Below are 20750 nucleotides of genomic sequence, written 5' to 3'. Positions count from 1 at the left end.
CGCGCACGCGCCGCCGCCTCCCTCCCTCCCCCGCGCATGCGCCGCCGCTGCCATGACAACGGCGCGAGCGGCCGGTGGGCGGAGACTCGCTCTGGCTCCGCCCTCCCAACGCTGGGGGTGGGGCTAAGGGGCGGGGCTTATCAGACCACGCCCCCTCTGGAATGGGCGGGGTTTGTGAGCCCCGCCTGGACTACGCCCTCCCTTTGTGCGCATGCGCCAGTCTGGTAGGCGGGGCTACCGGTTGAGGGGCGTGGTTTTAGTGATGCGCGTGCGCAGAAGCCACGAAGGGCGGGGCCCCCGAGGGCGGGGCAGGAGGCCGGTCGTGCGCATGCGCAAAGCCCGTTCCGTCCGTGCGCGGGGGCGGGAAGGGGCGGGGCCTGTTGGGAAGGGGCGGGGTCAATGCTGGGGGCGGGGCCTGTCCCAGTCGGGAACCCACGTGCACCAGTACGGGGTGCTGGGACCAGACTGGGACTGATCCGCACCAGTACGGGGTGCTGGGACCAGAATGGGCCCGACCCGCACCAGTACGGGGGTGCTGGGACCAGTACGGGACTGATCCGCACCAGTACGGGGTGCTGGGACCAGAATGGGACTGACCCGCACCAGTACGGGGGTGCTGGGACCAGTACGGGACTGATCCACATCAGTACGGGGGTGCTGGGACCAGAATGGGACTGACCCGCACCAGTTCGGGACCAGTACGGGACTGATCCGCACCAGTACGGGGGTGCTGGGACCAGACTGGGACTGATCCGCACCAGTACGGGGTGCTGGGACCAGAATGGGACTGACCCGCACCAGAACGGGGTGCTGGGACCAGAATGGGCCCGACCCGCACCAGTACGGGGTGCTGGGACCAGTACGGGGTGCTGGGACCAGAATGGGACTGATCCGCACCAGTACGGGGGTGCTGGGACCAGTACGGGACTGATCCGCACCAGTACGGGGTGCTGGGACCAGAATGGGACTGATCCACACCAGAACGGGGTGCTGGGACCAGTACGGGTCTGACCCAATGCGGAGCCCCCACAGCCCAGCCTGTCCCAGCCTGTCCCACTCTGAGCCCCCCCACACCAGTACCGGGACCCCCACCCAGCAGTGCGGGGGCACCTGTCCCAGTATGGACCAGTATGGACCATTCCCACATAGAGGAACTGCCCAGAGCGCCCAATTCCCTCCGCTGTGCCTCTGGAGCAGCCCGGGGGCAGCACCTCATCTTTGCTCCATCTTTGTTATTCCCTTCCCAACCCTCCTGTTATTTTTCCATGGTTTTTCTGGTCCAAGGGCCATTTCAGCCCAGCAGCACCTCCAGCACCTCCAAAGTTGGGGGAAAAGGGTCCAACCCGCCTGTTCCTCCCCATCCCCAAAGGCTCCAGGAGAGGAACAAGTGAAAACACCCCATGTGGGTCAACGTTTGTTTAATAAATTCGTTCCAGGGGGTGTTTTTCCACCACAGTGGAAAACCAAATTCCTTCCCCTCACAATCACCCAAACCATCAAAATCGAGTTTACATCAAAATTAAACCATTTCCATCGGTGCTCCAGAGGCCCCTCCTGCCCTCAGAGCTGCTCCCCAATGGAAACTTTATGGATCATTTATTCTCTCCTTCCCAAGAGCAAAATGCCAAGGAAGGGGAGAATTCCTGGCTCGCCTTCCAGAGCGGCAGGAACTGGGACCTGGGACAGTCGGTGCATCCCAAAGAAGGCGCTGGGGGCAGGACTGAGGGGTGGGAGCTGCAAACAGCCCAAGGGGAGGGTCGGGGAGGGGGGACAATCCCTTCCCGAGGCTCTGGGGACTCAGCCAGGGGTGGGAGCTGCAAACAGCACAAGGGGAGGGTCGGGGAGGGGGGACAATCCCTTCCCGAGGCTCTGGGGACTCAGCCAGGGGTGGGAGCTGCAAACAGCACAAGGGGAGGGTCGGGGAGGGGGACAATCCCTTCCCGAGGCTCTGGGGTCTCAGCCAGGGGTGGGAGCTGCAAACAGCACAAGGGGAGGGTCGGGGAGGGTCGGGGAGGGGGGACAATCCCTTCCCGAGGCTCTGGGGACTCAGCCCTGTGTTAGACAGCAGAGAATCCCCAGAGCAGGGGCAGCACCTGCCCCCAAAGGTGACGGGGCAGAACCCAGAGCGGTCTCCCCTCAGCCCCTCTCATGGTGTGCCCTGCACTAAATCCCTTTTATTCCCTTTTCAAAGCCGTTTTGCTCCCCCAAATCCCGCAGGGAGGGGTGGAAAGGGGGGGAAAAGCTCCCCCTCCGCTCCCTCCTCCCCCTCCGGTGGGATTGTGCAACCACTTCGCAGGAAACCTTCACTCCCCCGGCTGGGCAAGTGGTGACTCAGCAGAAAGCCCGGGGGGGACCGGGATGGGGGTTTGATGCCAAATGTTGTGTTTGAGCTTTTTCTCTTGTTTCTGTGTCCGTTGATCCCCCTCAGGGCAGGGGGTTGGAGCGGGATCCTGGAATCCTGGAATCCCAGGATGGTTTGGGTTGGAAGGGAGGTTAAAGGTCATCCCATCCCACCCCCTGCCATGGGCAGGGACACCTCCCACCAGCCCAGGTGGCTCCAACCTGGCCTTGGACACAACCAGGGATGGGGCATCCTCTGGGAAATCCATTCCAGGACCTCACCACCCTCAGAGGGAGGAATTCCTTCCCAACATCCCACCTATCCCTGCCCTCTGACAATGGGAAGCCCCTCACCCCTTCTCCTGTCCCTCCATCCCTTGTCCCAGGTCCCTCTCCAGCTCTCCTGGAGCCCCTTCAGGCTCTGGAAGGGGCTCTGAGCTCTTCCTTCCACTAGCCCAGGTTGCTGCAAGCCCCATCCACCCTGGCCTGGGACACTTCCAGGGCTCCAGGGGCAGCCACAGCTTTTCTGGCTGATCTTTAAGGTCTCTTCCAGATGTTCTGGGGAGGTGACACCACTTGGCTGCACCTGTGGCCAAGGAAACTTCCATTCCTCCCACTCAGGATCCCACCCTTGAACCAGAATCCTCCTCCCTCAGCCCTGCCAGGCCCGAGGGGCTCTTTTGTACAAAGACCCCCACTCAGCTCTCGGGGGCTGTTCCCAGCAAGGATTGAACCCTCCTGCATCCCTGCACATCCCTGTGCAGTCCCAGGGGGGTGGGTGGGAAGCAGAGCCAGGATCTGTCCCCCATTCCCTTGTGCAAGGGGCATCAAGGGTGGAAAAGCAGCAGGAAAGCTGCTGGAACTCAGCTCTGAGCACCAGGACAGAGGGAGGGAATGAACCCTCTCAGCAGCCTCAAACCTTCCCCAGAGCCTGGGGCACAAACCCAGGGCTGTGGAAAAAGGAGGGGTTGGCAACAGGGGAGTTTTCTGTGGGATTGAGGAGCGTGTTGTGCAGGTCTGGGCACAGCAAGGTCAGTGAAGGTCCATTTTGACACGATCCCAACAGGATGGGAATGTGCAGCTTCTCCCAGGCAAAGTCACCCAGTCCTGTCCCCAGCCTGCTCCCACCCTCCTGAAAAACACCTGCACCACTAAAGTGTCTCTAACGAGCTCCCATTTCTTCCCAGACGTTGTTTTCCCTCATTGGACTCATTAAATCAATTTGAAAAGGGTTGTGAAGCTCTTTCCCCACGCAAATGGGAGCTGGTGAACCCGCTGCTCTGGGTGGTGATTGCTCTGTCTTGGGGACTCATTTTCCCCAGGGCTTTTGGGTTTAGGGGGCACTTGATCAACCCTGGGAGCATCAGTCAGGGGGGCTTTGTGGAAGCCTTTCTTGCTGGTTTATTCAGCATTGCTGCTGCTGGCTGCGTCCTGGAGGGGGTTTGGAGAATGGAAAGGGGGAAAATTTTCAAATATTCCAAGTCTTTTAGGCTGGGCATGAGGTGTGCCCAGGTGATGGAACAGCTTTGGGCTGGGGCTGCAACACCTGAACAGGCTCAGCCCAAACCTCTGTACTCCAGGTTTGACTCATGTCACTGGGAACAGGATTTTGGATGGTCAAAATCAGTACTTGTGACCCAGCTGTTGCTTTGTCCCAGCCACCACCAGGTCCTGCAGGAGCAGCTGAATCCAGGTGTCCTGAGGGCCCTTGGTCCCCACACTCGGTTCATGCCCAGGAGGTGAAGCCCTGGGCTCTGCAGGGCCACTTGGAGCAGCTGGAGGCTGCAAACAGGCAGGACTCCACCAGGAACCTGCCAGGACCTTTGGTCCTACAGGTCTCCAGCTCTTGTCATTAGTCCTGAGGCAGAGGGTCAATCAGCTCTCCCTCTCAATCTGATCTCAGCACTAGGAAAACACAGGAGCTGCCTCCAGGCTGCCATCAGAGGGAGGCTTTGCAATGCAGGCTGGACAGTCCATAACAGTCCCTGGTGCCGGGTCCAGACAGAGCCTGTAAATTCCCTATAAAATCAAAACAACGTAAAAAAGAACCCCCTAATTTGATAAAGCAAAATTCTATCTTAGCTCAACTAATCTTGCTTGTAATAAGACCGTGCTGTTTAATTTCTCACACTGGGGGTTTCAGACCACAAAAGTGCCAGGCAGCGGCACCCAAAGAGCCCCCTGCGACAACAGTGACACCCCCGGGAGAGCACGTGGGTCCCTGCCAGCCACAGGCAGGGGCCGGGCTGTAGGGCAGGGGGCAGGCAGGCAGCGAGTGGGCGGCGGCCCCGGAGACCCTGAACGGCCCCGGAGACCCTGAACGGCCCCGGGGACACAGAACGGCCCCGGGGACACAGAACGGCCGCTCCGGAGGAGCCCCCGCGGGGCCGCGGCCACGTGCGATCTCCCGCCGCACCGCCCTGACCACGCCCCCGGGGCGGGGCCTCGGCCACGTGCGATCTCCCGCCACCGCCCTGACCACGCCCCCAGAGGCGGGGCCGAGCGCTCGGCCAACCTTATATGGTGCTGGTGGGCGTGGCCGAGGCGATGCCGCGCTGGCATTGGCGGGACGGGGCGGGACCGGGAGGGGCGGGGCGATGGAGCCGCCGGTTCCCGTCAAAAGGCGGCACCGGGCGGGGGAACTGGGGGTGGTGGTGTCGGGAACGCAGGTACAGGAGGGGATGGCGTGTTACTGGGAGCGCTGGTACAGGAGGGGAGGGGAGGGGTTGGGTTACTGGGAGCGCTGGTACAGGAGGGGGGGGTGTTACTGGGAGCGCTGGTACAGGAGGGGGGGTGTTACTGGGAGCGCTGGCACAGGAGAGGGGGGTGTTACTGGGAGCGCTGGCACAGCAGGGGGGTGTTACTGGGAGCGCTGGCACAGCAGGGGGGGTGTTACTGGGAGCGCTGGCACAGCAGGGGGGGTGTTACTGGGAGCGCTGGCACAGCAGGGGGGGTGTTACTGGGAGCGCTGGCACAGCAGGGGGGGTGTTACTGGGAGCGCTGGCACAGCGGGGGGGTGTTACTGGGAGCGCTGGTACAGGAGGGGGGGTGTTACTGGGAGCGCTGGCACAGGAGAGGGGGGTGTTACTGGGAGCGCTGGCACAGGAGAGGGGGGTGTTACTGGGAGCGCTGGCACAGGAGAGGGGGGTGTTACTGGGAGCGCTGGCACAGGAGAGGGGGGTGTTACTGGGAGCGCTGGCACAGGAGGGGGGGTGTTACTGGGAGCGCTGGTACAGCACGGGGGGGTGTTACTGGGAGCGCTGGTACAGCAGGGGGGGTGTTACTGGGAGCGCAGGTCCGGGAGGGGGTTACTGGGAGCGCTGGTCCGAGAGCAAACCCCCCGTTCGGTGCCCGGTGTTGGTGTGCCCGTGACTCGGGTGGTGCCCGCTGGGGGTGACGGGGGGCCGGGACCGGGAGAGCCGGGGGAGAGGCTGCCGGTGCCGCCCGGGACCGAAGGGACAGGGACACGGTGCCCTCCGGGGAGCGGCTCCTCCTCCCTCCCGGCTGGAGAGGGTCGGGACTTGCCCCGAGCTTTGGGGGTCCCGTGTGGAGCCTCCCCGGCGTGTTCCCTGGTTTGGGGTCACACCTGGGTTCGTGCTGTTTGCCCGCCTGGTTTGGGGGGTCCTCTGGTGTTTGATCCCCTGATGTGTCCCCTCGGCTGAGGCTCTCGGGGCTGTCTCTGCCAAAACCGGGGACCCCCGGGGGGGTTTGGGGTTGTCCCTGCCCCTCTCAGCCTCTCTGTGGGTTGTGGGGGTGGCTCCTGGTTTTGGGGTCCCCCCAGGGCTGTCCAGGCTCAGCTCTGACCACCCCTTGCTGGGTCCAGAATTGAGAGCCCACCTTGGAGCTCTGGGTGGCCCCGGGGGCTGAGTGGGACTGTGGGGAGGGTGTTTTCCTTTCTCCCTGAATTCGGGCTGGCTTTACCCTTTCTGCTGATTCCCCCTGGGGTCAGATGGGCATGAACTGGCCCCAGTCATGTACCCTCTGTTGGTGTGAACCCCCCTTTCCACTCTGCAGCCTTGAGCCCCTTCCTGAGCTTTACCCCATCATGGGAAGCCACCCCTGACCCTCTCCCCGTGTCCTGTGTTTGTGTGTCCCCCTTTTTGGAAGGTTTTGAAGCCTTTTTGGAGGGCTCTGGAGCTGGTGAGCTCTCTGGGTGCAGTTGGGGTGTTGTTGATGGGTATTTTAGTATTTCTTACCTTCGTGCTGGTCTCTGGCTGAGATAAATGCCTGATTAAGGACCAGCTTTTAATGTTAATCTCCCAATTCAGTGTTTTTTTGAAGCAGAGAGGGGGGACTGAGGCTCCAGCGTGGCAGTAACTGCCCTTGTTTGTAATTCCCCAGTGACTTCCCATCCCTTGGAGGGATCCTGTGGCTTGTCAGGTGGGACTGCCTGGACCAGAGAGTTCCCAGCACAAAGAAACCAGAGGTATGGGCTGGGATTTCATGCAGAGCCTTGTCCCTGAGGAGCTGGGGGTCCTTCCCTGGGCTGGGACTGAGCACCCCAAAGCCCTTTGGGGGGGTTGGGAGTGGCTGGTGTGGGGCAGGTGGAGGTGGCTGTTCTGGGCTGAGCTGCTCCTTCCTTTTCCTCTCCCCCTTCTCTGAGCCTGGGGCCAGAACGTTGAGCAGTAAAAGTTTCTTCAGAAAGTGGTTTTCAGGAGAAGCAGCAGTTTTGTGGCGTGTCCTCCTCCCCCAGAGCTGGGCAGTGACTCATCTTCCTCCCTGCACTCGGTTAAAGGAGCCCCAGCCATGGTGGGGACACGTGTGTGACCTCTGGAGGGACACAGAGGAGGCTCAGACAGTCCTGCTCTGGTCTGGGGAGCCCCTCGGGGCTTCCTCCAGGGTGGTCTGAGCTCTGAGGAGCTCCCTGATGGCTGGGAGGAACCTTCAAGCTGTGATGGCTGGGAGGAACCTTCAACCTGTCTGCTCTGGGGCAGGAAGTCAGGGCTGTAATTACTCATTTGAATAAAACCCCTTCTTGCCTTTCGGAAGCAGCTGCTTCAAACTGAGTTTAATCGGGGCTGGATGGGTTAAAACCAACTTAAATGGGGTCTGGTGTGGGGCTGGATGGGTTAAAACCAACTTAAAGTGGGTCTGGTGTGTGGCTGGATGGGTTAGAACCAGCTTAAATTGGGTCTGGTGTGGGGCTGGATGGGTTAAAACCAACTTAAATGGGGCTTGTTGTGGGGCTGGATGGGTTAAAACCAACTTAAATGGGGTCTGTGTGGGGCTGGATGGGTTAAAACCAACTTAAATGGGGTCTGTGTGGGGCTGGATGGGTTAAAACCAACTTAAATGGGGTCTGTGTGGCTGAAAGGGTTAAAACCAACTTAAATGGGGTCTGTGTGGCTGAAAGGGTTAAAACCAACTTAAAGTGGGTCTGGTGTGTGGCTGGATGGGTTAGAACCAGCTTAAATTGGGTCTGGTGTGGGGCTGGATGGGTTAGAACCAACTTAAATGGGGTCTGGTGTGGGGCTGAAAGGGTTAAAACCAACTTAAATTGGGTCTGTGTGGCTTTCCAAGAGGCTTTACCTGGGGGTGGGTGGGCAATGCCAGGCTGAGGTTGGCAGGTTGGCACGGGTGGGTTGGACAGCCAGCCCTGTGGCATCAGGGACTGAGGAAGAGGAGAGAGGAAGGTCTGGCAGGTGCAGGAAGTGTCTGCCCGAGATGCCCCAGGGTGGGAACACGTCACTGGTGAGATCTCCCACCAGGCTGGCAAACAACAAAGGCAGAAAAAGGAGGATTTTCACCGGGCCAGGATGTGCCTGGGGTCAGTCAGACTCTCCCTGCCTGTTTCCCCCCATCCCACTGTGCTGAAGACACAATCCCTGGAAAATCCAACCTCATTTCCCATTTAATAACTAACCCTGGAGAGCCCTGTGGGCAGAGCTGCTCTCAGGAGTAATTTTTAACCTCCTGTTGCTGACCCAGAGCAGAGTCAGTCTGGCCTGAGCTTTCTGTGCCCCGTGCAGGGGAAATGCTGGAATGTTCTCAGCTGGGAGAGGGACAGTCCCAGTTCAAGGTGGCAGCTCCAGGGGAAGGGGACGTGTGTTTGGGGTGCAGGGCAAGGGCTGATGATCCCCCCCAGTCCCACCTTGGCCACCAAGGGGGGTGAGAAGCTGAGGAAAGCCAAGAGGGGGCTGCTCTGTGGGTGTTGATTGGGTGGGAGGAATTAAATCCCACTTCTTAGAAGGAGCTTCTGTGTAGGGTGTCCCATTTCAGAGGTGTCTCAGGAGCTGTTTCTTATTCAAATATGCTCAGGTGGTGTCTGGGCAATGGTGTCACATTGGAGGGGCCGTGTCCAGGGGCTGGGCTGGGCTTTGGGCCACCCTGCAGGGCTGACCCTGCCCTGGGAGCTGTGTCTGCTTCCTCCTTGCAGTGGGAGATGTGGGGCACCTGTTCCAGTTCCCCCAGAAGGAGCTTTGCTCACCAGCAGCTCTTTCCTAACCCCTGTCAGGGGGTGGTTCCCCTTTGGGCACCTCTTGGGCACCTCTCTGGGTGAGAGGTGGCAGTGGAGCTGCTCTGGCTCCTGTGAAAGGGCTCCTGAGGCTGCCCAGCCTTGGCAGGTGCTGGGGGTGTTGTTGCCTCATCTGGGGCATGTGGAGCATCTCTGTCCTCATGTTGGGTTTCCTCCTCATCCCATGGAAGCCTCTGGGGAGCCACAGAGTCTCCCAGTGCCCCCCGTTGTTGCCCATCCCAAACACAGGGTGTTCACCCCCTGGGCTGGGCAGGAGGGGCAATGGGGTTAACTCAGCAGGTTTGTAAAGCTTGGGATTCAAATAAAACCCCAAAAACGAGAGAAAAGCAAATGGAGCCACTTCTTAAAGTAAATCTTTTGACCTGCAGTCAACAGCTGAGTGTTAAGAAGGATCCCTCCAGTCTGGGCTTTTGAGCTCAGCTTTGGCTTTGAAGTTGTACCTGCTGAGAAGGGAGGGACAACTGAAGGGCCTGGTGAAGATGGAATTGGAGAAACTGGTTGTCAAAGGGCCCTTCCAGCTGAGCTGTTCTATCTAAAAAAAATGAAATGTGACTCTTCTTTTTGTGCTTGTTTGGGAAACAGTCCCATCTTGTGCTGCTGGGGGTGGGAGAGGGGTTGGTTAAACCAAAGGTGTGAGGGGAAGGTGGAGACTGTCTGAGGCTTTAAACTGGAGCTTCTCAGTGGTGACCTGAAGAAGCAGAAGAGATGGCTGGGGAATGGACCTCCCCCCAGGGCCAGCAGACCTCAGTGTGGGCCAACAGGGTGTTCCCAGTGCCCCTGACCAGCTTCCACCTCACCTCCAGTGTTTGCTGAATCAGCTGCTCTTCCAGTACAGTTCCCTTATCTGTGCTGGTTAATGGCACTCTCAGCACAAACCTCACCTCCTGCAAGGGAATTTTTGCCACTAATAAATGGGACTGGGGTGTAAAAGTGATGAAAACAATCCCTGGGACCTTGATCTGTCCATCTGAAGCAGTTTCCTCATTGCCAGGAGTCTGTGCTGCCTGCCCAGGCCCTGCTGATGTGACTCCTGGGCTGAGGTTCTGCCGGTCACTGGGACACTGGTGAGTGACTCCCCTGTCTGAAGCAAGTCCTGCTGCCCTTCTGCTCTTTCTCCTGAGAACTTTTTGCTGTTTCCTGAGGGTTCTCCTGCCAGAGCCTGTGCCCTCCTCTGCCACTGCCTTTTGCTCCCTGTCTGGATGTTGCTCCATGCCCAGCTCGTGTAGGTGCTGTTCCAATTTCTCAGTGCCAGGCAGAGCTTGAGCCCCCCTTGTCCTATTGCTGAGTGCCTGGGAGAAGAGACCAACCCCCACCTGGCCAGAACTTCCCTTCAGGCAGTTCCAGACAGTGCTGAGGTCACCTCTGAGCCTCCTCTTCTCCAGGCTGAACACCCCCAGCTCCCTCAGCCTCTCCCCACAGCACTTGTGCTCCAGTCCCTTCTCCAGCCTCGTTGCTCTTCTCACTTGGGTTGGAAGAGACCTCTGAGATCATCAAATCCAACCCTTGATCCAACCCCACTGGGATCACTCTGGCACTCTGTGCCCTGGGCTGGTGATCCCAGTGGGGTTGGATCAAGACCTGTTGGATTCTCTGTCCCTGGAGGTGTTTCAGAGGACACTCAGTGCCACATCCAGTCCCTTCTCCAGCCTCGTTGCTCTTCTCTGGCCCCACTCCAGCCCCTCAATCTCTTTCCTGAGCTGAGGGGCCCAGAACTGAACACAACACTCAAGGTGTGGCCTCCCCAAGGCAGAGTCCAGGGGAAGGGTCACTGCCCTGGCCCTGCTGGCCACACTATGAATATGATGGTGCTGCCCAGTTCCCAACCCTGAGCTTAAATTTCTGTTTTGGGAGGTCTCTCCTAAGGAAGAGAGCCCTTCTCAACACAGTTTTCCTGGTGTGGTTCTTTCCTCCACTGTTTTCTCCTGGCATTGTGGTGCAGGCAGTTCCTGTGCCCACCTCTGCCTGATCCTGAGCTCCAAGGAGAGTCCATCCCTTCCTGAGCTTCTGCACCACGTGCTTGGACCTCAGCACTGTTTGGAACTGCCTGAAGGGAAGTTCTGGCCAGGTGGGGGTTGGTCTCTTCCCCCAGGCACTCAGCAATAGGACAAGGGGGGCTCAAGCTCTGCCAGGGCAGGTTTAGGTTGGAAATCAGGAAGAAATTCTTTGCAGAGAGAGTGCTCAGGGATTGGAATGGGCTGCCCAGAGAGGGGGTGGATTCCCCATCCCTGGAGGGTTTTTCAGCTGAGCTTGGCCGTGGCACTGAGTGCCATGATCTGGTAAAGGGACTGGAGTTGGCCCAAGGGTTGGACTTGATGATCTCGGAGGTCTTTTCCAACCCAATCCATTCTGTGAGTCTCTGGATGTGGCACTGAGGGAGAATCCACCACATCTTGATCCAACCCCACTGGGATCACCAGCCCAGGGCACAGAGTGATCACAGTGGGGTTGGATCAAGGGTTGAACTTGCTGATCTCGGAGGTCTTTTCCCACCCAATCCATTCTGTGATTCTGTGACACTCAGGGAGTTCCATGGCCTGCTCAGTGCTGGACAGAGGAGGAGAAACCTGGATTTATGTCCTGGGTGGGCCCCTTCCCTGTCTTGTTGCACAGAAAGGATTGGGCACTAAAACTGGTGGTTTGGGCTGTTTGATGCTCCAACTCTTGGGGCAGACCCAGGGTGTGTTCCAGGCTCCTGCACCCTGAGGGTTCCTGTGCTGCCAGAGGTTCTTCCTGCTCCTTATTTTGTCCCAGGGGATGGAATTTCAAGCCAGGGAAGGTTTCTGTGGGGCTGGTTGTGTGGTCTCTGCTTAGCAGGGTGAAGACTGAGGTGGGATCTGAGGTGCCCAAACCCAGGGGTGAGGTGAGACCCACTTGGAGGAGGGGTGGGCAGGTCAGGGGTGGTGCTTTGCAGCCTCCCCTGCTCAGAGACACCACAGAAAACAGAATTTTTGTGCCTTTCTGCACACCTGGGCAGAGCAATTTGTGCTCCAGGGTGGGCTGGACTGAGAGAAACTGCAATGGGGTTGTGCAGCTCATCCCTGGGGAGGCAAAAGGCAATTTCTCAGTGAGAGAGGAACTCTAATCCAATTAAACAGCAGCAAAATTGCCAGGGAAGCAACAGGGCAGGGCTGGGCCTTGGTGTCACGTGCCCTGCCTGGGCTCAGCTCTGCATTTACCTGTTGGCTTGTCCAGACAGGTGGGAGAAGGAGAGACCTGGGAGCTCCTCCTTGTCTCACTGCTGGGACAGGGAGAGCAGCCCAGGGAGCACCAGAGGCTGAGCAGGGCTTGGCTCGGGGGTCTGGCCCCTCCTTGGGGGTCCCTGATCTGCAGCAACAGGCTGGAATTTGGCACAAAACTTCAATTCAAGGAAACCCAGCAATTAATGGGAAGGTTTCCCAGTCAGTCACTGGGGTTGTTTTATCTTCCATCTCCCCAGTGAGGGGGGCACAGGGATGTCCTCTTGGTTTGGTCTGACTTGTGGTTTTCTTTCTGCTCTTTTTTCCTCCCCTCCTGGCTCAGGGCTCTCTGTTAACCTGTGACTGCTTCGTTTCTGGTTGTCCATTAATTAGCTGATAAATATCTGCTGGAAAATCGCTGCTGGTGGCTCTGAAGGAGTCTGGGGTTTGTTGGGAAGGTTTGGGCTGGACAGAGTTGGGGATGCACAGCCTGGGCTGCAGTTTGGGGGAAAGGTGGGAGGCAAAAAGTGTAGAAGTAACAACTGGGAAGGTGTCACTGCAGCCAAGTGAGCTCAGAGGGCTTGGGCTGTGCCCAGGGCAGAGCTCTGAGGAGCTGGGAATTCTCCTGCAGCTCCTCACAGGCTTCTCTTCCTGCCCCTGGGATAACCTTGGAGGTGGCACAACTCAGGGTTGGGGTTTTTTTGCCCCCCATAAATTGGGAACATCCCACTGTGAGGCTCCTGCTCTGAGTGAAAGTAGGTCCAGGATAAACTGATTTTTTTGGGGTTTAGTCTTGCCCAAAATTTGGGATCTTCTGTGCTCAGGTTGTAACTTCCCCCTCCAGCTCAGCAGTGACACTTTCAGTCCTGTTGTGCTGGATACTGGGAGCTGGTTTTTTTCCTTAATAAGAGTCTTTTAATGCCACTTTTTCTCCACTGTAGTGCCAAATTCCTGGGAAATCTGTTGGTGGGGGAACCTCCTGCCTTTATCCAGGGCTTGCAACAAAGGGCTGGTCAAGGCTTGTGTGTCTGTGGTGTTAATTTGGGGTGACTAATCCACCACAAATCAACCTCTCAGTCTCTTCCTGCTGCTCTGACTCTGTCAGTATTTCCCCACCCTCATAAATAAAATGTCTTACAGCTAATTAGGAAATAACTGAGTGGAAAGGCTGTAAGTGGAGCAGCAGTTTCAAGGAACTTAAAAAAAAATTATTTATCCTCTTTGATGAGTTTTCTTGCCATGAGATGGATTTGTGAGCAGCTTGGACATCCTGCAGCAAAGACCTCCAACAATTTGCTTCCAGCACAGGTCTCTGGTTCTGGGAATGGTGCCCTCCTATCACCTGGAATCTCAGGAAATGACTTTATTGTGGCAAAGGCCACCAGAGCAGGTCGGCAGCCTCAGAAGGGCCCTATCTCTGATCCTCTCTTTGATCTTTCCCATGTTCTTTATGACTTTGTGCATCCCAAGACCTTGAATTCTGGACTCCTCCTGCAGAATTCTGGGGCTGGAGCTTTGCAAAGAGGAGCTGGAATATCCTGAGCTGGAAGGGAACCCACAAGGATCATCCAACCCAACTCCTGGCCCTGCTCAGGACACCCCAAAATCCCACCAGGTGTTTTCCAAACCCTCCTGAAGCTCTGGCAGGGTCAGGGCTGTGCCCACTGCCCTGGGGGGCAGTTCCAGTGCCCACCACCCTCTGGGGGAAGAACCTTTCCCCAAAATCCAACCTGAACCTCTCCTGAGACACCTTTAGGTTGTTCCCTCAGGTCCTGCTGTTGGTCACCAGCAATATCAGACAGTCCTGACCTCCAAGAGCCTGGCCTGGTTTAACACAAGGTTTAGGCTGAATTTCAGATCCTTCCAAGCTGCTGTTTCTGGGTGGGCTTCAATAGTTTTTTTCAGCTTAATCAGTTGGGATTTTTCCTTCCTTCTCCAGCAGAAAAAGCCCAAGGGAGGCTCGAGATAAGTGAGAAGGTTTCAGGGTTAAAGTTGCTGGGGGTTGTGTGTTCCTGGTGTGGTTCCTCTCTCTGGAGGGTGACAGAGCAAGAACCTGTTTTTGCAAATGTTTCAGAGCAAGGGAGAAGCTCTGGAGGAGTGTGTGGTATTTGCCACATGCAGAGACAGCTCCTTTCTGTCCACCTTTCCTGAGTTTTTGCAATATCAGGGGAAGGAACTCCTTGAATGTTCTTACCCTGGAATTAGTGATTGGGAAACAAAGGCCCAGATGAAGCACAGGAGTGATTTGAAGCCAGAGGAGGGAATGGTGGGAGTCTGAGAAGGGTTCAGGTGGCACCAAAAGTCTCAGGGAAGCAGCTGTGGAAATAATTGGTGTTCTGGCTTGGCTGGAGCAGAATTTCCCCCTCTGCCTTGTCCTTGCAGGGCCCTGCAATTCTCTGGGTGCCAAGTGGTGGGGCTGCCCCTGGGAGGCAGAACAGTTGGGATTGTCAGCCTGGGGATGGTGGTGACTCAGCTGAAGTGGAGTTTCCATTGGAAACATCAGCTCAGAGCAATAACTCCTGTCGATAAGAAGTGAAATCTGGGGAGAGAGAAACAGCCCTGATGTGCTGCTCCTGTTTGTGGCTCAAATGGAAGGGGTAAGAGAGGCAGAAATACCCTCTGGGTCCCCATCCTGGAGCCCTCTGGGGGCACGTGGAGTTCCTGGTCTGTAATTCCAACCCAAGCTCAGTGGGCAAGGGCAGCTCCAGGTGTGGATGTGCTGGGAAATTCATGTCCTCTGCAGCCATCTGAGGAACAAAGGGATGAACAGCCTCTCCTGGAGTGCCTTTGGCAGCTCCAGACTTGGTGGGTTTTGTTTCCTCTGGGATGTTCCTTGTTGGGAGCTCCCCATAACCAGGTTATTCTCCCCCAGGGAGAGTCAGGGCCGTGCCAGGTGAGGCTCAGGCTGAGCTGCCCCAGCCTGTGGGAAGTCATAAAATGTGGAAACTGCCACCCAGGGGGACAAACTCTCTCTGTACTTTGTCCCTCTTTTCCTCCTGGGTAATGAACACTCAGGGCAGGGTTGATTCTGGCTGAGAGAATGAGCAGAGTCTCCCAGAGCAGCTCTCAGGGAACTTTCTGCAGCTTCTTCTTGCTCCACAAACAGAAAATCGTGGAATATCAAGGCTGGAAAAGCCCTCTGAGATCACTGAGCATGTCCCCAGGTGGCACATCCAGGGGTGGTGCCTCCACCACTGCCCTGGGCAGCTGTGCCAGCTGTGGCTTTGTAGGGGTGGGAATTTGGGTGTCTGGAGGGGTTGGTTCCCCTGAATCCAGGGGGGGCACCTTGAGGGCTGGTCTGGTGAGTGCCAGGGAAGCTGGACAGGGCTGTGGATCCTTCCTTTGAACTGGCACTTGTGCACCTGCTTTCCTGGGAACTTCAAAGCTGCATCTTCCCCTTCCAGCATCCCCTTCAGGCCTGAGCCATGAGGACAGACAGACACAAGTGCAATGGGCTGTTGTTCCAGAGGGTTGAATTCTGGCTGTAAATCCAGCACTGTGTGGGCTCCTGAGCTATTCCTGAGTTCATCCAGCTGCAAATCTCCCAGCTGCCTTTTTCCCTGAATCACAAACACACAGAGCACCTTCCAAGGGGGAGAAAACCAGCCGTGGTTTTCATGACCAACCTCCTCAGGAAATGAGGTTCTCCTGGTGCTGCAGAGACCCCTGGCTGCTCTTTAGGCTGTTGTGCAGCTTTCCTGCACTGGGAAAGGGTGTTGTGGCTCAGGGGGGGAAGGCCCAGGGCCTCTTGCCTTGATGGAAAGGCTGTGGAGCAAGTGCAGGGGAAGGGATCCCTGTCAGGACAATCCCTGGAACAGCAGGAGTGTGTGTGGTTGGCTGGGATTTCCTCCCTGGTGTGAGCAGTGTGGGCATGGGCTGCACCCTGACCCATCTGAGGCCCAGGGGGCATCAATCCAGTGGTTAAATGCAACTTGGGGGCAGTGCCAGCTGCAGAGGGGTGGCTGGAATGTTGCCCTGTTGGTGTGACAGGATAAGGGGACCTCTGGAGCCCAAACCCCATGGCTGGACTTGGGGGGCCCCCCATCCCTTCTGTGCCTGAGTTTGGCTTTGCCAGGACTGGCAGTTCCCAACTTGCCAGGCTTGTTTTTCCCCCCTGTGATTTCCTGGGCTGCCCTGGCACAGGTGCCTTTGATCTGCCCTGCTCTTTGCCCCATCGGTTGGCAAAGCTTCCCCCTTCCCTCTGATTGTTCTCCTGCTTTTATCTCTGGTGCAGCAGATGTGGAGTGTGAAATGCAGCAGCTCCTTCACCCCCCGGGGGTGTCAGGAGGAATTCAGGGTCAGGGATTGTGGCCATTTGGGAGCTGCTCCCAAAAGGTCATTGCAGAAAGTCCAGAGTTGGGAGGAACCCACAAGGATCACCAAGTCCAACTCCTGGTCTGCACAGAACAGCCCCCAAATCCTAAAATGTGCCTGAGAGTGTTGTCCAAGTGCTCCTTGAGCTCTGGCAGCCTTGGGGCTCTGCCCACTGCCCAACCTCTGGGTGAAAAACCTTTCCCTGATATCCAACTGAACCATTCCCTGGCACAGGGTGTGCTCTTCCATCTGCAGAGGGGGGGGGTTCACCCAGGGAGGAAGAACCCCCAGTCAGGATCTCCACTGAAAAGCCCATCCAGGAAGGCCACGAGTGTGACAGACCCCACAGTGACTCAACAGCAGAGGATGCTCCACCCTTCCCACTCTGCTTTCTGCCCAGTTCCTGTGCCATGGGTGCCCACAGGTCCCTCCCCAGTGTTGGAACTGGCTGTTTCAGGCTGGCTCTTGCCCCTTGGGCTGTGTTTGCTCCCTGGGGCAGGGCTGAGGGTCTGGGGGTGCTCCTGTGATGCCAGAACTGAGACTCCCCTGAGCTGTTTCTCTTATCAGTGCCAGTGGCCTCTGCTCGGGCTGGGGCGTGCCAGGTTTGCTCATCCTGCTTGGCAAAAGGTCCTGAGACCTGCAAACTCTTGCACCAAGTGGGTCTGGAGAGATGTGAGTGCATGGATGGGGCTCCTGGGTGTGAGTGAGGCAGAGCCTGAGCCAGGCTGGTGCTGAATTTCATAGAATGGATTGGGTTGGAAAAGACCTCTGAGATCATCAAGTCCAACCCTTGATCCAACCCCACTGTGATCACCAGCCCAGGGCACTCTGTGCCCTGGGCTGGTGATCACAGTAGGGTTGGATCAAGACATGGTGGATTCTCACTCAGTGCCCTGGGCTGGTGATCACAGTAGGGTTGGATCAAGACATGGTGGATTCTCACTCAGTGCCCTGGGCTGGTGATCACAGTGGGGTTGGATCAAGACATGGTGGATTCTCACTCTGTGCCACATCCAGAGAATCATAGAATGGATTGGGTTGGAAAAGACCTCCAAGATCATCAAGTCCAACCCTTGGTCCAACTCCAGTCCCTTTACCAGATCATGGCACTCAGTGCCACGGCCAAGCTCAGCTGAAAAACCTCCAGGGATGGGGAATCCACCCCCTCTCTGGGCAGCCCATTCCAATCCCTGAGCACTCTCTCTGCAAAGAATTTCTTCCTGATCTCCAACCTAAACCTGCCCTGGCAGAGCTTGAGCCCCCCTTGTCCTATTGCTGAGTGCCTGGGAGAAGAGACCAACCCCCACCTGGCCAGAACTTCCCTTCAGGTTCCAACCATTGAGTCCCCCCCAAACATCCTGCCTGACTTTGGGGAGAGACTTTCAGTTGTAACTCAGGATATAAACCTGGAAACACAAAAGCCTTGTGGAGCATCTTTGGTGGGGTTATTCCCCATGTTCCCCCATGGTGGGGGTATTTCCCATGAATTAAAGGAGGGATTTTGTTCTATTCTATTGGATTGTTGTTTAATTCAGTTCTCTGGTCTGGTCCCCCCAGCCCAGATGAGGCTTCTCTGGGGCCACCAGAGTGGCTGTGACTTTGCTGTCCCCAGAACTGGTCTGGCCTCTCTGCTGCTGCTGCTGGGAAGAGCTGAGAGCCTCCAACACTTGATTATTCTGCAGCTTCCAAGAAGTGAAGGCCAAATGTCAGGTTTAATGACTGAGCAACCTTTTCCCGGGGGTGGAGGGAAACTCCCGTCTCTCCTCCCGCGCTCCGACGTCACTTCCATCCCGGGGCTGAGTAACATTTCCCAAGAAGTTGGAGAGAGTCGGGGCAGGGCCGTGATCCATGTGGGAATTGCATTTGGCACGGGCTGGGACTCTCCTGGGAGCATCAGTCACCAAAGCACCTGTTTGGTTTGGCACTTGAGGGCTGGAGAAAGCAAGAGGAGGGGGCTGCCTGTTCCTGGGGCTGCCCGTTCCTGGGGCTGCCTTTGCCTGTTCCTGGGGGCTCCCTTTGCCTGTTCCTGGGGGCTCCCTTTGCCTGTTCCTGGGGGCTCCCTTTGCCTGTTCCTGGGGGCTCCCTTTGCCTGTTCCTGGGGCTCCCTTTGCCTGTTCCTGGGGCTGCCTTTGCCTGTTCCTGGGGCTGCCTTTGCCTGTTCCTGGGGGCTGCCTTTGCCTGTTCCTGGGGGCTGCCTTTGCCTGTTCCTGGGGCTGCCTTTGCCTGTTCCTGGGGGCTGCCTTTGCCTGTTCCTGGGGGCTGCCTTTGCCTTTTCCTGGGGGCTGCCTTTGCCTTTTCCTGGGGGCTGCCTTTGCCCGTCCCTGGGGACTCCCTTTGCCCGTTCCTGGGGGCTGCCTTTGCCCGTTCCTGGGGGCTGCCTTTGCCCGTCCCTGGGGGCTGCCTTTGCCCGTCCCTGGGGGCTGCCTTTGCCCGTCCCTGGGGGCTGCCTTTGCCCGTCCCTGGGGGCTGCCTTTGCCCGTCCCTGGGGCTCCCCTTGCCTGTTCCTGGGGCTGCCTTTGCCCGTCCCTGGGGGCTGCCTTTGCCCGTTCCTGGGGGCTGCCTTTGCCCGTTCCTGGGGGCTGCCTTTGCCCGTTCCTGGGGGCTCCCTTTGCCTGTTCCTGGGGGCTCCCTTTGCCTTTCCCTGGGGGCTCCCTTTGCCTTTCCCTGGGGGCTCCCTTTGCCTTTCCCTGGGGGCTCCCTTTGCCCGTCCCTGGGGGCTCCCTTTGCCCGTCCCTGGGGGCTCCCTTTGCCCGTCCCTGGGGGCTGCCTTTGCCCGTCCCTGGGGGCTCCCTTTGCCCGTCCCTGGGGGCTCCCTTTGCCCGTCCCTGGGGGCTCCCTTTGCCCGTCCCTGGGGCTGCCTTTGCCCGTTCCTGGGGGCTCCCTTTGCCCGTTCCTGGGGGCTCCCTTTGCCCGTTCCTGGGGGCTCCCTTTGCCCGTTCCTGGGGCTGCCTTTGCCCGTTCCTGGGGCTCCCTTTGCCTTTCCCTGGGGGCTGCCTTTGCCTTTCCCTGGGGGCTGCCTTTGCCTTTCCCTGGGGACTCCCTTTGCCCGTTCCTGGGGGCTCCCTTTGCCCGTTCCTGGGGGCTCCCTTTGCCTTTCCCTGGGGGCTGCCTTTGCCTTTCCCTGGGGGCTGCCTTTGCCTTTTCCTGGGGACTCCCTTTGCCTTTTCCTGGGGACTGCCTTTCCCTGGGGCTGCCCTTTCCTGGGGGTTTCTCCTCCAGCATTGATGACCAGGACTCCTCTCAGAAGGTGCCAGGACCGCTGGCTGTGCAAATACTCAGCTGAGGAGCCAGGATGGAGACATGCCCTGCATGGGCAAGGGAACAGGTTCCCATCCAGGTGCTCAGCAGGTGCTTTCCCAAGGTGGTACCTGGTGGTTGTTGGCCTTGCCCTCCAGTTAAACACCTGGGGGGGCACAAACCTCCCAGCTGAGGCTGCTGTGATGAGCTGCTTGGCCACAGGGAGGGGTTTTCTCCCCTTGCTTTGGCCCAACGTTGTGGCACCATCACCTGTGACTTTGTGCTGAACACGGGGGGTCACCCATGGTGACAACCCCCCCATCACCTGGGGTAAAAACACCTTCCCCACAGCTGGAGGGAGAGCTCAGGGAAGGCAAAACACCTCAATAAAAGCTTTTTTTCCTACCTCTGTCCCAGCCTTCTTGGCACCTTGGGAAATTGGTTGTTTTCCCCTTATCCACAATGGCATGAAAAGGGAGGAAGAGCCTTCCCCTTGGGATCTCCAGGTGATTCCATGGACTTGGAGCATGCATGGAATGAGGACCATGTTTCCAGCAGCTCTGCCTCATGCCATCCCCCCTCCCTGAGCTCCCCTCAGCACCTGACAGGATTGTGACATTTAAATTTATAGGAAATTGTTCCTGAGGTCCAAGGAATGGCCCGAGCCCCTCTCGCTGTCCCTTCCCTTCCTGTGCCCCTTTGTTTCTCTGCCCTGTTCCTCTGGCTCCCAGAGCAACCCTGGCATGCCAGGCCTGGGCTATCTCCTCCCAGATCTGGGCTGAGGGGGTGGTGTGGGAACCAGACAAGTGGCACCTGAGCTGGCAGGATTATCTGGAGCAGATCAGCCCACCCCGGGCACGGAGCTCGGAGGGACCGGGCACAGTCAGACACTCCTTGAGTCACCGACCTCAGGAAGTTTGGGGCTGTCTCACAGCCTGTCCTGTCTGTCTTTTTAGGTGTGGGTGGCTCCATGTCCCAGCTCCAGAGCTCCTGGGAAGTGCAGCAGCAGAGCATGGCTTATTTTCCAGATCCAGGTAAGGAATGTTCTCCTCAGGGCTGGGGCTGCCTCTTCCTGGGAGCTTTTGAAGACCAGGACTCCTCTCTGGAGCTGCCAGGACCACTGGCTGTGCAGATATTCAGCTGAGGGACAGGTGTACCCAGGATGGGGGGAAACTCCAAGCTCCTGAAGTTGCTTTGGGAGCATCTCC

General features: G+C 57.9%; 1 protein-coding gene across 2 annotated transcripts in view; it reads left to right on the top strand.

The window, feature by feature from the left end:
- The first annotated feature begins 4954 nt into the window (after positions 1 to 4954).
- VDR (vitamin D receptor) overlaps positions 4955 to 20750 on the top strand; it is a 35397-nt gene continuing 19601 nt past the window's right edge. The window contains exons 1-4 of one of the 2 annotated variants that reach the window (XM_071581803.1): positions 4955 to 5009; positions 6682 to 6766; positions 9807 to 9879; positions 20499 to 20576. In XM_071581803.1, the coding sequence (XP_071437904.1) occupies positions 20513 to 20576 (64 nt within the window). In that variant the 5' untranslated portion in view covers positions 4955 to 5009; positions 6682 to 6766; positions 9807 to 9879; positions 20499 to 20512. The remainder of the gene's footprint in view (positions 5010 to 6681; positions 6767 to 9806; positions 9880 to 20498; positions 20577 to 20750) is intronic. The other variant, XM_071581804.1, reaches the window with a different exon arrangement.

This window comes from Pithys albifrons, unplaced genomic scaffold, assembly GCF_047495875.1.
Source record: "Pithys albifrons albifrons isolate INPA30051 unplaced genomic scaffold, PitAlb_v1 scaffold_42, whole genome shotgun sequence".
NCBI classification, from domain to species: domain Eukaryota; kingdom Metazoa; phylum Chordata; class Aves; order Passeriformes; family Thamnophilidae; genus Pithys; species Pithys albifrons.
This window is presented reverse-complemented; position numbering and strand designations above follow the sequence as displayed.